Source organism: Vanellus vanellus, assembly GCF_965231255.1.
Source record: "Vanellus vanellus genome assembly, chromosome: 1".
In the NCBI taxonomy this organism is placed as follows: domain Eukaryota; kingdom Metazoa; phylum Chordata; class Aves; order Charadriiformes; family Charadriidae; genus Vanellus; species Vanellus vanellus.
In genome coordinates, this window is record NC_138905.1 from 30,668,119 (window position 1) to 30,686,010 (window position 17,892).

Consider the following 17,892-nt stretch of genomic DNA (forward strand, 5'->3'; position numbering starts at 1 on the left):
GAGGGGCAGTGGAAGGGTGAGCAAGGGGTGGATAGCAGAGAAATTGGGTGTATATATGTCATTTAAACAGTATTTTGTTTGGAGTGTGTTAGTAAATGGACTAAAAATAACTCTTTGATTAGACTTTTGATTAGACTTTTATAACTTTCTTTAGGACTAAAAATTAGGTCCTGGCTTTTCATATACAGTGTGTTCCTTTTGCCCATCACAAGATCCTGAATGTAACAAATCTGTGGGAATTCAAGCAACCTATTCTGTAACTTGGGTGTCACACCTCAGTAACTGTAGGCATCTTCTGATTTTAGGTGCTTAATGGAAAGGAGGATAGTTTCCTTGCAAAATTAGTGAGAGCTTTGAGAGAGCAATCGGAACACTTAACTGGGGATTGCCTTCTTTTCATTAATTATATAAAGTTTGTATGCTTCTAACTTAAGCATTTTTACCAGATTTATCAGCTCTTCTGCTTTCATTCTTTTCAATTCCCTTTTCATTTGGCAGCTGGATCCTCAGTGGCAAGATTGTTAACTTGAAACCTTGGGTTTTGGAGGTTCTTCAGGCTTCCTTCTCTGTGCATCTTTCCTCTATTTCCATTCTGGTTCATTTTCACTCTTTCTTATTGTACAGGACTGTTTACACCATATAACATTTTAAAGTAATTTTGCTGTCTATAATCCAATGTTGTTCCTTATTCTGAAGAGTTGGGGGATGCGTAACATTTATATTTCAAAGATATATTTAAACAACAGGTAAAATGACTAAACCATGTTTTAAGCATGTTCACTGAGATTTTCTTGATTCTTTTGGATATAAAAAAATGACTCTTCATATTCTAGCAATGAATGCTGTGAAATACGGAGCTCTAATACCCTTCTCGCCTTGCATGAGCAAGTACTTCAAATCCTTGACAGGCAGCTTATTTCTCAAGTTAAAACTATTTTGCCATTGATGAGTTTTTTTGACACATCTAATTTTTGAGCTAAATAAAGTTCTTCAATGAAATCTGTGAAATTTTTACAGAAAGAAATCTGTAGCACTAATTGGATTTAAGGTCTTCAACTTTTTGTCTAGAAAACACAATAATTTTACTCAGCACCAGGAGGTGTACAATGTCTGATTAGCAGTGTTATGGTTGATGTAATCTGGAGCAATGGTAAATGTTTTTTTAATTTTCCAAGAAAACAGTGCAATAGGGGTATATGGGCATATGTATATGTATGTATAACAATTTCTTAAAATATAAAAGAAACAAGATTGGAGGTTGGCTAAATATCCATATTTGTAAGAGAGCTATACCTAGCCTTACTTTTCCCATCCAGCAATGAAAAACTTTTCACATGCTCTAACAGAGTCTGAATTTTGCCTGTATGACTTCTTACCAATGTCCTGTACCATCAGCTGGCCACAGTGTAATTTGTTTTCTTGTGTATACCAATAATAATTGTCACTACTTCCTAAAAGTTGTTAACTAGATAATCACAGAACAAATTCCCACTACCAAAATAATTAATGTCCATAGCATTAAATACAGTCTGTAAGGTAGAATAGACTTCACTGAAAGTTTTCAATTGTAAGATTTGTTTAGGTACTCAGTTGGAGACGTGTAGGTAAGCTGTTTTTCATAAGAGAAAGGAAGTCTGGTCAGATTATCACATTCTCTGGAGTTGCCAAAATAATAAAATGTGAGCGTAGGTAAGAGGAAAAAGATAAAAGTTGTCATGCTAATTAGATCTCTGATCTCTTTAGTACAATAGCCTGGACTGGCAGTACTTAGGACAGATTTTGCCAATCTCTGATTTAAGAACTGTCAAACTTCAAGTAAATTTATTCGGTTAAATAGTAACATGGTTGTAGGGAAAATTTCTTCCAAAGCCCAAAGGACCAATGACCTTGTTCAGTCTGTGTGTACACGCTATTTACTTCAGCTTAATCTAAAATTAATTATGACTCTTCTGAGTTGTCTGTTTATCTCCAGTTGTTCAGTCCGTATGAAGAGTTTGCTCTTATCTTCTCCTTGATCTGTGTGTTGACACGTGATATGCTGTAGTAATGTTGAAGGTCAAGGGAGATAAATCTTTACAAGCTGTATCATCCTGACACTTGCCTCGGTGATTAGATTTGAAATAACCAAAGGCATAAATGTTGTTTTTGTTAATCTTAGCTGTAATCATAGAATTATAGAATGGGTTGGAAGGGACCTTTCAAGATCATCTCGTCCAACCCCCAGTAATGAAGTATACTGTTTGCAATTTATTAGTGTATTGCAGATATAGTAAATGAAGTTATTCTTCCTTAGTTCTAGAGGAAGAAATATTGGAAAATGATTATATGGGCACCCTTGCATTTTGTGTGTCTTGTAGCAAACATAGGAAAGACCATGATTGATTAAATCTGATGATTATTGAATAAAAGTTGTAATTGCAGTCATTATGAAATTACTGTGCCTAAGTAAAAAATACTGATTATGCCTATTGGTTTATTAGAGTTTATTTCTTCAGATTTTGACTTAATGACATGTATAACTTTGTATCAGGTTAAGTGATGCAGTGTAATGAGACTCCCACATTTCTCCTATAGATAGGGACCATTGTGTTTGCACCTTTTCTTGCATGCAAATGTAGTATTGAACTCCCTCTGAATTTTCTGAGTTCTCAGAAACACATACATACTTGCAAGTATATAAAATTTTTAAAAAGTAGCGATGACCGTAATCTGTTTGAATGTCTTATTTTTCCTTGTTTTTCTCTTCATTTGCAGGACTGGCAGTTTCTCTTCAGTTGCTTCATGGAGACATAGAACAAATTAGGAGAGAGTATACATCCATGTTTACCCATGGAGTATCCATAACCAGGAAACTAGGTTTTTCCAATATTATCATGCCCGGTAAGTTAAAAAGAAAAAACTCTTAATAAGCAGCAGAAGGAAGAACTAATGAGAAATTACTAAGTTTTCAGCTGCTTTCCAAAGAAATACTGTATTCTTAAACTTTTCCAGGGACTTTTATGTTAATTTTTTTCTGATAGTTAGAAGAAAACTGTGTCGCATTGGCCCCATTGCATTATACCTTGTACATTTATTATGTCAATGTCAAAAGGCCATACAGCCAGAGCAGCCTTTTTTGAAAGATGCAAGCCCCGTTTATAGAAGTGAAGATGACTGAATGCAAGACTGCTGAGCTCTATGCAGAGAAAAAGATAACCAGCAGAACATTATGTTCTTAGAAGTCGGTAGCTTTCTAAATAAGGATTCACAGAATTTCACTGACACTGTACAACTTCTGGTTTCACCGGGTTTGTGTCTCAAATACTGGAAATGAAGATACTGGAAATTGATAATAATAGGGATGTAGAAACTTTATTTTGATCATATTGTATTACAATGTATGCAAATACTTAAACAAATGCTATGGAAGGTAGAAAGAATGTGTCAATATGAACGTGAAAAAGCAAATACAGGAAGAAGATGGCAGTAGTATCTATAGTTCCATCCCTGAAATGAAATTTTTAAAAAAGTTTAATGGGTTGCTGGAAATTACAAGGCTAATGTCTCTTTAAAGGAAAAGCTTATTTGCAAGCAGACTAGTTTGGCACAATTATGATGTTGTGTTGTTGCTGAGAAATATTGCGGGGAGGAGCTCACATCAGTTTCAGCTGAGTACACACACAATGCCTTGACTTTCTCAAATGTAAATCATCCTCATGACTTGCATATTTTTAATAGAGACTACCTTCTTATAACGATCTGTCTTTGCATTCCCATGTACCTAAATCAGAAGTAAACTCAGGTTCTGAGGCAAGAATAAATAAGCTTCAGTACTTCACTAAGCAAGGAGGTCTTAAATAGGCATTTAAAACTCAGTAATGAGACTCAGCTTTAGCTATGGGCATGTATTTCTCTTGAACTTCTGCCTGACGCTTGACAACTGAGAATTCACTCTTGTGTTCTCACTGCCAATTAAACATCTGTCCTTCTACATCCTTGATCAGTACTCCTAATCACTTAAAACATGCACAGAACAAGTTAATAAAACAGTTTTAGCATGATTATGAAAATACTCTGCTGCTGTCACTGTAATATTTGGAACAATAAAATAAAATGCGTGAGTTGGGTGCCATTTTATGTAAAGATAAATTATATACGTATAATGGAAGCATTCAATTGAAATCTTATGGCTTATTAGCTAGGGCTTATTTGTTGTATTACTGCTGGATTTGTAATTTGAATCAAATGAGCACTGTAGATAATATGGCTGATAACAGTGGAAGCAGTGTTTCTGAGCACACTGACTCCCATTAAGAAACCTTTCTCCATTTATCTATGATTTAGTGACCTTCTGCTCTGTGTTATCAAATTTTCTAGGCTCTGTAAATAGTTCTCGTATCCCCTCACTTTCCAGCTGTGAAATAATGTGATGTACCAAACTGCGAAAACCATGTTATAGCAGAGTACTGTGTAATCAGCTGCTGGAGGAGTTTCTCAACTCAGTTCCAAAGAATTGCGCAGGCTCAGTTTATCCCTTGTTTAGTTAAAAAAAAAAAATATATATATATGGGTTCTGGTGTGCTGCTTTCTCAGTCCAAATGTATGCATACCTCAGTTTAGAAAAGGTACAACTTTTATTCTATGTTTACTGGCGTAGAAGAGGTTTCTCCTAAAGAGAAATAATGGCCTGGCTCTTGCAATGACAAGTTCCAAGGGCTAACCAGAGCAGTATGCCCTAGGCACTGAAATGCCCGCAGGAACCTAGCCTTTGAAATGCTTTTTTCTTTTAAAGCTCCACTTTCATTTTGTTTCTCTTCTAGTGTCTTTTTTCAGAGATAAATTAGAGAACTTCATCTTTTGCCACTGGAAATGGTCATTAATTAGGCCTGATTTTATATTTTTGTTAGAAGTAAGTATATTGCTGTGGCTAATTAGCACTCAGGTTAGGCTTCTGAACCAGACTCTCTTGAATTATTCAATAAGAAATACTTCATGCTGCTAAACTACAGTATCTCTTTTATAAATGCTGCATTTTAAGTCTCTCTCCTATTCTGGTGTATTTGAACTCTCTCTGACCTTCATTTATCATATCAATCCTTTTCTTTGGAGTTTTTGCCGTTAAAAGTAACTTGGATCAGCATACGTGCCAAACCAGAATTGCGTTGACAGTAACAATGCATGTTTTTATAGAGCAATGCTTTTTTTGTCACTGGGGCCTGACAGGGTGAAGCCAGAGAATGCTCTTTCAGGGACCTCTGGAATTTTTTAATGAAGATCTCCAAGTGGTTTAGGAAATGAAGTACATGGGTAGAAAAAAAGCATATATGATTCAAAAAGGCTGTGAAATAAGTAACTCACTCTATTCTAGCTGACAGAAGAAGGACAGGCAGTGAAAGTATCATCTTGTGAGTCTAATCACCATGCATTTTCTAGGTTTAACCAGGATTTAAGGGCAGATTCTATGCAACCACTAGTAAACTCCTTTCCAGCAGGAAAGTGTGGCAGTCTGCAGAGGCACAAGCCAGTATTCTCAGAGAGCTTTGTACAGCATCTAAGGACAACTGTGCTTACACCGTTCTGTGTCCATCATTTCCTGAAAGGATAGACAACCACATCATTACTTAGTATATAAAATTTAGCATTTAAGACTTATGAACATACTATACTTTTTGAGTAGTACTTTAAGTTAGATTACTGTACATAATCGGTGATGGAATGCCAAAGCCCATTTGTATTTTTCTATACATACTTTTACCAGCTTTTTTGCTGGTTTATGTAGTTCACTCTTATGGAATCTGTTTCCAAATTTGACTTACAGCATCTGTATCAGTGCATAACTTCAGTGCTGCATATGCTCATGTGTTCTAGCGCATATGCATGTACATATTCTTTCTCGTCTTTGTGGAGAATATCTGATTTCATAAAGAAGCCTGATCATTAGCGTGTGTTGTCTGGGTTTTTTAGAGTTGGAATAAACCCTAGCACAGCTGTTTGTCTAAATGAGGACTTACTGGAGGAGCCATAGCTCCATGCTAGGACTGCCAGTTGTAAACAGACATTAAACTACCATGTGGTAAGCATCCATATAGTTGCACATCTTCCTTTCCTGTGCTACAGAGCTGCATCTGATTTACTTTATTTAAATTATACTGTTCTTAATAGTGCTAAGTCTGTTACTGGTAGTAGTTGTCTTGACTATTTGGTACATTCAAAGCCAAAACCCATTCAGCAGGCTACAGTAGCACATGAAGTAATCTCACATGTTTCTGTAGAATCCTTTTTTCACTAAGCAGTTCAGTTAGGTCCAAGCTTTGCTTCCTGAAACGTTACCTACAAACTTACTGTATGCAGCTTTGTCTACAATATCAAAGATAATTCTGATTTTAAACAGCTATAGATGTGATTTTAAAAGGTTCTGTCTTATAGAGGGCAGTAGCTCACTTCCAAATGTCTTAGTCCGTAAAATGTACTGCAATATATAAACAATTGACCTGTTGGCTGACATCTCAACAGATTTTCATAGATGGATGTCAATTAGCTATAGACACCCTTTTTCAGCTTATGATCTGAACTGATGTCATTACCACTGCTGAGATCTGACCACCTCTTGCTCTGAGTTAAGATCAGAGTTTATGTTTCTTCCTGTCCATCCAAATTATTAAACTCTTATGATATTAGAAGAGGTTAAAGAATTGATGAGTCAGTACAATGGTATTACATTGACCGCTGTTTTCCTTGAGGGGTCTATAATGCTGATATCTATAGTTGAGCTAGTCAGTCCTGACTGCAAAGTTCTTAGCTTGTAATCCCTCACTCTGATTTTTTTGGTCCTCTTCTAATCCTGTGATATAATTTTGCAAATAACATAGTTAAAGACTACATGAAGCTGCCGTATTTATTTCTGTAATGGAATTTCATACTTTCAGAATTATTTGTCAAACAATAAAAGTAACATTTTGTTTCTCTCAATGTTATGTCTTTTTTTATATATAATTTCTGCTCATTAAGCAGATAGAATCAGCTGCCCAGGATGTTGCAGAGCTTTTAAGCTTCCCATATTAAACTTTCATATGCTTAATTTATGAAAAATAACTTTGATATTTTACCATCACATCTTCATTGCTTTGCATTTCTCAACTTTGAACTTTGTTAGATGTTCTTTAGCTGTCCAGTTAAATCTCATCAGAATCCTTTGAAAGCTACTGAATATACTCATTACTCCTTCGTCTGGATTATTAAAAGGTCTTTTATTCTTTTCGTGTGGAAGTACACGCTCTCCAATCTTTCTTACTTTCTATTTTCAGAAGCTTTTAAAATGAAACTAGAACTAAAATCTTTGTCTTTTTATACAAATGATCTCACAAAATGCTATCCTTGTGATAACATGAATTTTTCAATGACGTGATTTTGACTAGAAGCATATTCCTTCCTTCAAAGCTTAGAATAAGAGTCTGGAGAGCAAAAATGTAAAGGAAGCTATGGAATCTGTTCTCTTTGTCATAGTAAGTGTCTGTATCTGTCAGTGAGCTTGGACTTAGTAAAGAGCTGTTGATTCTAGGGAAAGAAATACGTCTGACACACTAAGCGTTTTCTCCCACGAGCAGCGGTATGAATTTTTCCAATCTTCTTTATCCTGTATGGAGGACAAACAGCTTAAATTTAACACCTGCCATTATTTGCTGTTCTGATTTCCAAGAATCCAGAGATATGTATTTTTAATTACTGAAAGTAATATTGCCTGGATATATTAGTTACACAAAATATGTTTAAGCAATATTGTGGAGTAAAGGCACCCTGAATTTTGACCTTTCACAAAACTGTAATACTCTATGGGGAATATCCTCTGCTTTCCAAATCCTATTTTAATACTTTTTTAAACTTTGCTCCTATCTATTAAAGGAATTCTCATTTCTAGAAGTCACTGGAGGAAACAAAGATACTAATACATGACTACATACTTGGTTAGATGAGTACAAGGAACTTTTATGTTGTTTTCCTTCTCCTTCCCGTCTCCTCTGTCTTATTTTCTTGGTTCATTAGGAACTGAAGGAAAAATAGAGCAGAACTATGGAAAGGGAAGAAAAAAACAGAATTTAATTGGACTTCCCTTGATTTAAAATCTCTGCAAGTGAAAAAAGAGAGAAAAGGTTCTTCTGCAGTTCATAGTATTTGGAAGAGTAAACTGGCTTTCTTTTGAGCATAGATTAAGTAGCAGTGCTGCATGTGAAGCATATACAAGGATAGTTATGGCTTGGAAGTCTTTCTTCAATAAACCAGGTAAGGAGCACTAGCAAACTAACAAGTGAATGCTTTAGGTCTGTAAAAATAAATGGTCTTTCAAAATTCTGTTGGAAGTATTTTCTTTATCTTGTAGCTATACAAAATCAACAAGTCAAAAGTTTTCTGTTAAAAAAGCTTTTAAGTCTTTTATTCCCCACTTGTTGAAAGTAACTTGTTTTACAGCTCAAAAGGAAGAGCAAAAAAAGAAGTCACAGTGCAATTGGGTCTTACGTGGTAGATCTGCAGTCCATTTGAAATCTGCTTGAGAATCCCTTGTAAAGAGCATTTTGTTTGCTCAATCAGCTATTTTCTGATGAGTGTTTCTTAGGGCTTGTTGGGAGTTTGTATTAAAGCTGAAAAAGCAGATAATGTTCTGTTGAAAAGGGGACAGTAGGGTAACTGAGAAAAGGAATCAGTTTATTTGTCTTTGCCTTTGATTTAAATGCCAAAGCTTGCTTAATCCAATAGTAAAAAGGCAGTATTGTTACCAAAGTCACCAATGCTTCTGAAATTCTAACACATGCAGAGTTGTTTTAATATTTGCCTCATATAAACAAGAATATCAGTGATAATATATAAATTAACTAATAGTATATAATTAATAGAAACGGTCTTATTTCTTTCTGTCCATCCCCTGTCGCATACTTCAGTGCAGGCGCACGCCCACCCCAAATAAGTTTTTGTCAGGTATCACCCAGAGGATCCCAATCTCAGACCTTTCCTTTGTATGTATATACTTAAGCACTGAGTGCAACATTTTCTCATTCTTGAGTCATATGTGAATATTACTCATGAATAGTAATTACTGTGAGTCTAAGCAAAAGCTTATTGCAAATAGCAAAGCATTTTTTTGCCACAATAATAGAGAAGTCAAGGTATAGGTATATGGGGTGAAAACACTGAGCAGAGTGGTGGTTGTCACAGTCAGCAGTCCGTGCCAGTAAATCTGACACATTTACTGGCAGCTTCAAGCATGTCAATAAGATTTGCCCCGTTTCTTAAAAGTGTTGAATACATTGGCTTATAAGCAGCTAGCCACTCTTTTGGTACCTTCTACATTGCAAAACAAAAAAGAAATTGTTTTGATAATGGGATTTCACTTCCTACACCAATGAATTTTTTTTGTGAAATGCAGTGTGCCTGTATCTTCCTGAGATGATCTCCTGAAGGATACCCTTCTCTCAGAAAACACCCTTCTGTACTACAATTTTAACAAATGATGCCAGATTGCTTAACTTGAATTTTTTTAATTGATTTTTTTTTTTTTTTAAATTAAATTCAACTCTGACTCGTGTAAGAAATCAGGAAGGGAAGGCAAGAGATGGGCATGGCTGAGTAAAGACTTGCTGGTCAAACTAAAGGGCAAGAAGGAAATGCATAGGCAGTGGAAGCAGGGACGGGTATCCTGGGAAAGAGCGTAGGGGTGTTGCCTAGTTGTGTAGGGATGCGGTCAGGAAGGCCAAGGTGCAGCTGGAGCTGAACTTGGCAAGGGACACAAAGAATAACAATAAGGGCTTCTACAGGTATGTCAGCCAGAAAAGGAAGGTCAAAGAAATCATACTTCCGCCCGATGAGCAAGACTGGCAAACTGGTAACAACAGACAAGGAGAAGGCTGAGGTACTCAACTTTTTTGCCTCAGTCTTCACTGGCAATCTCTCTTCTCACATCTCTCAAGTGGATTAACAGCAAGGCAGGGACTGGGGGAGAAAAATCCCTCCCACTCTAAGAGATCAGGTTTGAGACCAGCTGAGGAACATGAACGTACAGAAGTCTGTGGGACCCAACAAGATGCATCCCAGACTTCTGAGGGAATTGGCTGATGTATTTGCCAAGCCACTCTTGTGTATGTGTGGCTTGTATTTGCCAAACCACTCGTATATGAAAAGTCATGGCAGTCAAGTGAAGTCCCCGGGGACAGGAAAAAGGGAAGCATTACACCCATTTTTAAAATGGGCAGAAAGGAGGACCTTGGGAACTACCAACCTGTTAGCTTCACCTCTGTGCCTGAGAAGATCATGGAACAGATCCTCCTAGAAGCTATGCTAAGGCACATGGAGGACAGGGAGGTGATTCAAGACAGCCAGCATGGCTTCAACAAGGGCAAGTCCTGCCTGACCAATCTCATGGGCTTCTATGATACAGTGACGAAATCAGTGGACAATCGAAGAGCTACAGATGTCATCTATCTGGATTTCTGTAAGGCCTTTGGCACTTCCCCCCAGAACATCCTTCTCTAAATTGGAGAGATATTTGATGGGTCAACTATTCAGTGGATATGGAATTGGTTGGATTGTTTCATCCAGAGAGTCGTGGTCAACAGCTCAATGTCAATGGCTGGATAGAGATCAGTGGCGAGTGGTGTCCCTTAGGGGTCTGCATTGGGACCAGTACTGCTCAATATCTTCATCGATGCCATAGACAGTGGGATCAAGTGTAACCTCAGCAAGTTTGCACATGACACAAAGCTGAGTGGTGTGCATGTCATGCCTGAGGGACAGGATGCCGTCCAGAGGGTCCTCGACAAGCTCAAGAAGTGTGCACTTGTGAACCTCATGAGGTTCAACAAGGCCAAGTGCAGGGTTCTGCATGTGAGTCGGGGCAACCCTGGGCATCAATACAGGCTTGGGGATGAAGGGATTGATAGCAGTCCTGCGGACAAGGACTTGGGGGTGCCGGTGGATGAAAAGCTGGACTTGAGTCAAAAATGTGCTCTCACAGCCTAGAAAGCCAATTGTACCCCTGGGCTGCATCAAAAGATGTGTGGCCAGCAGGTTGAGGGAGGTGATTCTGCTCCTCTACTCCACTCTGGTGAGACCTCACCTGGAGTACTGCATCCAGCTCTGAGTCCCCCAACTTAAGAAAGACATGGACCTGTTGGAGTGGGTCCAGAGGAGGGCCACAAAAATGATCAGAGGGATGGAACACCTCTACAATAAGGAAAGGGCTGAGAAAGTTGGAATTGTTCAGCCTGGAGACGAGGAGTCTCTGGGGAGACCTTATTGTGGCCTTTCAATACTTTAAGGGGGCTTATAAGAAAGATGGGGACAGACTTTTTAGTAGGGCTTGTTGCGATAGGACAAGGGGTAATGGCTTTAAACTAAAAGAGGGTGGATTCAGACTAGATAGAAGGAAGAAATTTTTTACAATGAGGGTGGTGAAACACTGCCACAGGTTTCCCACAGAGGTGGTAGATGCCCCATCCCTGGAAACATTCGAGGTCAGGTTGGTTGGCGCTCTGAACAACCTGATCTAGTTGAAGATGTCCCTGCTCATTGCAGGAGGCATTGGATTAGATAACCTTTAAAGGTCCCTTCCCACCCAAACTATTCTATGATTCTATGAAATCATCGAAGTTCAACTGCCAGAAAGGCATTATCAAGAAGTTAGTATTGCTATAGTTTTCCAGGACTTAATCTCTTCAGCCTCCCCATCCCTTAATGTGAATATATTAATAAACACATACATTTTGATGGTTAAAGTATTTACAACCTCCAGATTGTGGCTGCTGCAAATATGATCAGCTTGCAGTGTAACTTTTTGAAATTAGGCTACGTTCTGGTGGTCAGTACTGCATCACCCAGACACGGGGCCACCTACTTTCAAACTGAGCTCTTCTGTCTTGTTCCCTGTGTTTCTGTAAACTGCTTGTTCTTATCATAACTTTAGCTGTGCCAGTTCCAAGTTTACTGGGCTAAAAAGGGAGTGAAAGATTTCCTGCCCTTGTCTTTTATCTTCCAGTTTTGCTTGTTATTGTTATATATAAGCATGGATAGTAACAGCATAGAACATCCTAGCGCTAAAAGGCAGAGCATGGATTGACTCAAAGGGCAGGAGGCGAGATGGACTAAGGGTTCCTAACTTCAAGTTAAAATCCTCTCACTGTGGCAGGAGCTACACAGCTTTTGTCCCACTCTACAAAGTATTCTAAGGAGCTTTTTGCAGTAACATTTTGCATCCACAAGATTTACATGCTGGACAATACCATTTTGTCTGTGCCACATCCAGAGATTTTCAGTCTCTACAACTGATATTGTTTTAAGTGTTGTTTGAATCATGTTTAGGGTATAAAACAAAGCAACTCATTAGCTTGTATTTTACAGAAATGTAAATGGACAGGAAGTTTCTCTAAACAAAATATGTTTTCTGCTCTTTTTCAATTCATGGTACTAAAGGATCTATAATTCTGAGCAAAGCTTTCAAAAAAGCAGTTTCTAACAAAAGCTCCTAGAGAGTTCTGTGTAATTATTTTTAAATTAGTGGCTGCTGTCAGGACAGTTTAAATTTGCACACTGAAAGCTATAACTATCAGAGATGCTGTCTCATTCAAATACAATCACACTGTGTTTTGTTACAGTACTAAATAATCAAACTGGAATTTATTTCGCTAGAAGGCTTATAGCTGGCAAACTAAACTCTTTTTTGTTTCTGACAAAGAGAGCTACCTTTGATCCTTGACATTTATCTTCAGCTTGAAAACCTCGTTCAATATTAATATACTACAAGAAATTCTACAGTTCTAAATGTAGTTGAAATATGAGAAAAGTCTTGTTGTTTTAATATTTTTGTTGCAGTTGTAACTCATAACTTCCTCAGTGTAAGTTTAAAAACAGTTTTGTGATGAAGGATCACTAGTTTGACACTTAGGTAAAAGCATTGCTAGAAAAATAGAAGAACAAACAGTACATTCACACAAATGTTCTCCTGATGCCCTGATCTGACCTTCTCCTCACTAGTGATTACCTGTGTTGCTCCTGTCATCTGAGCTTCACTGGGAGCATTCAAACCTCTCTGAGCTGTGGGCAGCTTTCACGTAGGTCCCATAGCTGGGGGTACACCCTGTGAGCAGCAGCAGACCAGTCCTTGTACATGGGTCCTGAAGAGTGATGATACAGCCTCCTATCTATAAAGGAAAGGGAGCCTGCTGAGCCAGCCCATACTGAAACTGCGCGGTGGAGGTAATGGGACCCCTGAGCATGCATTGTCATCTCCAACCTGAAAATTACTCCTGGCTCTTTTCTTTTTACTGGTTACTTAAAATCTCTGGTTTATAGTTGCCAGGTTCGGGAAGGCTGACCTCCATTAGCTAAGCGTGTCCTTCAGCAGTCTGTCTTGCGTTTGTTTTGCAACTTTAATTGGCCTTTCTTCCTGCTCCTTGAAATTGCCTCTTTCACGTAATTGATGCTGATCAGGTCTGTGTTCTCTGCTCCCACTCAGCCCTTGGACACTTCATTGCTAGCTGGAATGAAGCCATGAAGCTTCTTCTGTTTATTCTTAGGTCAGAAACCCTGAGCTGTAATATGCCTGGTTAGCACCTACATCTGGGGCAAGAAATGTTTGGAGTTTTTCCTCTCTCAGCCTGTAAATATCGCTTTCAAGATATTTTTGCCAGGTGAAAGCTGAAATGTATTGGCAGGACCATATGAAGAGGCAGGTACTGCCAATGCTGTGCTGTACATATTTTGATTTAGCAACCCAGACATTTCAATTCAGCACTTTTCACATACAATTAAATTCACCTACTATAGTAAATGTCCCTGCAAAATATGCACTTAACACTTCTGCTGCATGGGAAAGTTAAGGCTGTATAATCATCCACATCACTGCAGCTTTACCTTTTTTCGTTGAATTTTATAGAACTTCAATTTTCATACAGCTCTAGCCCTGAGTTCATAGTAGAAGCTCTTGTAGGAGTGCTTCAGTCTGTACCTTTTAATATTTAAAAAATATTTAATATTTAAAAATCTGGTCAGTGACATGGACAGTGGGATTGAGTGCACCTTCAGCAAGTTTGCTGATGACACCAAGCTGTGTGGTGCAGTTGACACACTGGAGGGAAGGGATGCCATCCAGAGGGACTTTGACAGTTCTGAGAGGTGGGCCTATGCGAACCTCATGAAGTTCAACAAGGCCAAGGCCTGCATGTGGTTTGGGGCAACCCCAAGCATAAATACAAGCAGGGCAGAGAATGAATTGAGAGCAGCCCTGAGGAGAAGGACTTGGGGGTGTGGGTCTATGAGAAGCTCAACATGAGTCCGCTATGCACACTTGCAGCCCAGAAAGCCGACCATATCCTGGGCTGCATCAAAAGCAGCGTGGCCAGCAGGTCAAGGGAGGTGATTTTGCCCCTATACTCTGCTCTCGTGAGACCCCAACTGGAGTGCTATGTCCAGCTCTGGGACCCCCAGCATAAGAAGGACATGGACCTGTTGGAGCGGGTCCAGAGAAGGGCCACAAAGATGATCCAGAGGGCTGGAACACCTCTCCTATGAAGACAGGCTGAGAGAGTTGTGGTTGTTCAGCCTGGAGAAGAGAAGGCTCCGGGGACACCTTATAGCAGCCTTCCAGTACCTAAAGAGGGCCTACAGGTAAGATATGGAGGGGCTCTTTGTCAGAGAGTGTAGTGATAGGATGAAGGGTAATGATTTTAAACTGAAAGAGGGTAGGTTTAAATCAGATATTAGGAAGAAATTCTTTACTGTGAGGGTGGTGAGACACTGGCACAGGTTGCCCAGGGAAGTTGTGGAGACCCCATCTCTGGGAGTGTTCAAGGCCAGGCTGGATGGGGCTGTGAGTAACCTGGTGTAGTGGGAGGTGTCCCCGCCTGTGGCAGGGGAGTTGGAACTAGATGATCTTTAAGGTCCCTTCCAACCCAAACCATTCTATGGTTAGCCAAATAGATGGAATAATAGGGTGCTAACTAAGCTGGAGCGAGTGCAGATGAGGGCAACGAAGCTGGTGAAGGGCCTAGCAAACAAATCATATGAAGAGCGGTTGAAGGAGCTGGGACTGTTTAGTTTGAGGAGGAGGCTGAGAGGAGACCTCATCACTCTATGCAGCTATTTGAAAGGACACTGTAGAGAGGTCGGTGCTGGTCTCTTCTCACAGGTAATTAATGACAGAACAAGAGGGAATGGCTTCAAGCTCCAACAGAGTAGATTTAGACTGAACATTAGGAAAGAATTTTTCACAGAAAGTGTGGTCGGGCATTGGAATAGACTGCCCAGGGAGGTGGTTGAGTCACCATCCCTGGATGTGTTTTAAGAGATGTTTAGATGTGGTGTTGGAGGATACGGTGTAGGGGAGAACTTTGTAGAGTAGGGTAGATGGTTGGACTTGATGATCCCAAGGGTCTCTTCCAACCTAGACAATTCTATGATTCTATGATTCTAAGTATTGCTGAAGTGTTGGGGTTAATGGTCACTTTTGTAATTAGGACAGAATATATTGATACACTTTTTAACACATTGCATTATTGTCTGAAGTAAGATCAACAGCTTTCCTAGACACACTCTTTGATCCTCACAGTTCTTCCATTTTTCCAAAAGATGGCTTATTACTTCCTACACTCATGGGGACCAACTTCAACTTTTTTTTTTTTCTGCTTTGTTGTTGCCATCTCATACTCAATGTACAACAATATTCCACCTTACCTATGGTTGGTTGTACCATGTTAACCTCATTTTCTATTGGGATAGTGGCTAGAAAGTAGCTGTGTCAAGATAGGCAGCTTTTTAAGCAGTGAAATAATTCAGACAACAGAGAAACGTAACACATTGTTTCTTTAATTTGCTTTTCTCCAGCTTCTGTTGTCTCAGCCCACATGTCTAGAAGAGTACTTCACATCTAAGGAGACCTACATGATTTAGCTTCACAAAACATGTTTAGTTATCTTAGTTGGTGTGGTTCACCATTCTATAGTCTTTTTTTTTACCTAGAAAACTATATGTCAGTCCTTGACTTGTAAAAGGGTTTGATCCTATAAAGGTTAACAGTGACTAACTGGATGTGTTGGCATCCACATGTTCATTGCACAGTCCAGAAGCTCTGGTAAATGCAGAAAGCTTAAAGAAACTGTTACAACAGGAGTCAGGGGATGGAGATGCTCCATAAGATCGGAGAAAAATGAGCTGCCTTTTATTTTGAAAGAAATGCTTTCAAGTGATCTAGATCTTTCATACCACACAACTTCATTATAGATAGAGGTAGCTTTGTCACCTTAAAGTTGAGCATAATTTTTTGTAGTGTTTTCAGTTGCTTATTCCTGTACCAAACTTCACACAGAAAACAACTGTTGGATGTTTCCACTGAAACACACTTAAAGAAGAGAACTTTGTATTTCTCAATATGGATATAAGCTGGAATAAGTCTGTTACTTATTTTCATCATGTTTAAAGTCTCATCGTATCTGGTTGAGATTCAATCCTATAGGCATGTTTTCAACCAGTAATTCAAATCTGATGTACAGTACTATCTAAGATGTGCCTCTCCTGTTTTTGCACAAACTCCTGGCATTTGGTCAAGTATAAGACTGTGTAAAAATCTCAGTACACATACACCTAGGAGAGATTTATTTGAGTCATTCAAATACTTTAGCTGAGATACCATTTGTACTCACTGAAGTCTACCTCAAAACTCAGATATTCAGCACGACTTTCCCTTTCAGTGCAACTTGTGGCTGTAATTGCCCCTCTAAGTGAAAACAAGATAATTTAATCTGTCAGAATTATCTGTCTGGTACACTGGTTAAGGCAAAGATCCCATAGAAAAGTGGTGCATATTCTTGTAATCAATTGTGTAGTCGCAGTTGCCATAAATTAAAAAGATCAGTTAAAGGAATGTAGATAAATCCAATAATTTGATGATGTTTGAATACTTTATAGAGGAAGTTGGAATTCTTTTTACTGCAAGAGAGGCCACAAATGAATGCCCTAACTTAGTTTTACACAGACAATCTCAGGTTTTGGAGAGAGAATTTCTGTTAAGGAAGATTGAAGCAATGGCATTTCTACATTGAGGGAGTAAACGTGATTAAGATCTCTCCAGAGCAATACACTGAGAGTGAAATAATTTTTAAATTTGGGTCCAAGTATATTTGTCTAAGTGGTTTTTATGATTTTCTTTTCTTTTTCCTTTCCAGAGTAAAGTTTACTTTCCAAATCAATTTTCATTTTTACGGTCAGCTATTTTCTGATAAGGCTTTGTGCTTGATTTTTACAACCCCATTGACTTTTTGATCTTACGAGCTTTTATTTGTAATATGTTCATACAAATATTGTGCTAACTATTTGTCAGGAACATGTCTTTAAGTTCTTAATGTTCCAGTAGAGTTATCTGAACTGTGCAAATTCAATATAGTTGGTTTTCTTCTGTTTCGGTTGCAAGTAATGACATTTTTTAAACCAAAATGAAATACATGTGAGTACTAATCCAGACACATGGCCAAATTTAAACCAAGCTCTACATTTTTCTAAAGATTATAAAATGTCGGATATGTCATGTACTTTGAGAAAAGGAAGCTGCTGTTATATCTGCCTGATGTAGATTGGAACCTTGCTGTATAGCCTATAGTTTATATTCTTTTTGATTAATTTTCCAGTCTCAGTTATCTCCCTTCCATATAAAAAATTGTTATTCTTTATATAGTGTGATAGTCTCTTCTTAGATTTAATTTGCCTTGCATGATAATGAAGAAGATCTGGCATTTTCTTTTAATAACATGAGCCATGTGTTTTGATTTGCACTGAGACATTGAAAACAGAGTAGAGCTTCCTGAATGGATGTAGACCAGGACAAAATTCATCTGAACTATACTCTCATGACACTGACACCTCTGCCAAGGTTTTGTAAGAGGA

The 17,892-nt window shown here is 38.5% G+C and overlaps 1 protein-coding gene across 1 annotated transcript in view; it reads left to right on the forward strand.

Annotated features, from left to right (window-relative positions):
• The window catches only part of DOCK4 (dedicator of cytokinesis 4), a gene marked incomplete at its 5' end in the record, with an annotated part of 257,168 nt that overhangs the window by 140,431 nt on the left and 98,845 nt on the right, over positions 1-17,892 (forward strand). The window contains 1 exon segment of the mRNA XM_082489740.1: positions 2,755-2,880. Within this exon segment, the coding sequence (XP_082345866.1) occupies positions 2,755-2,880 (126 nt within the window).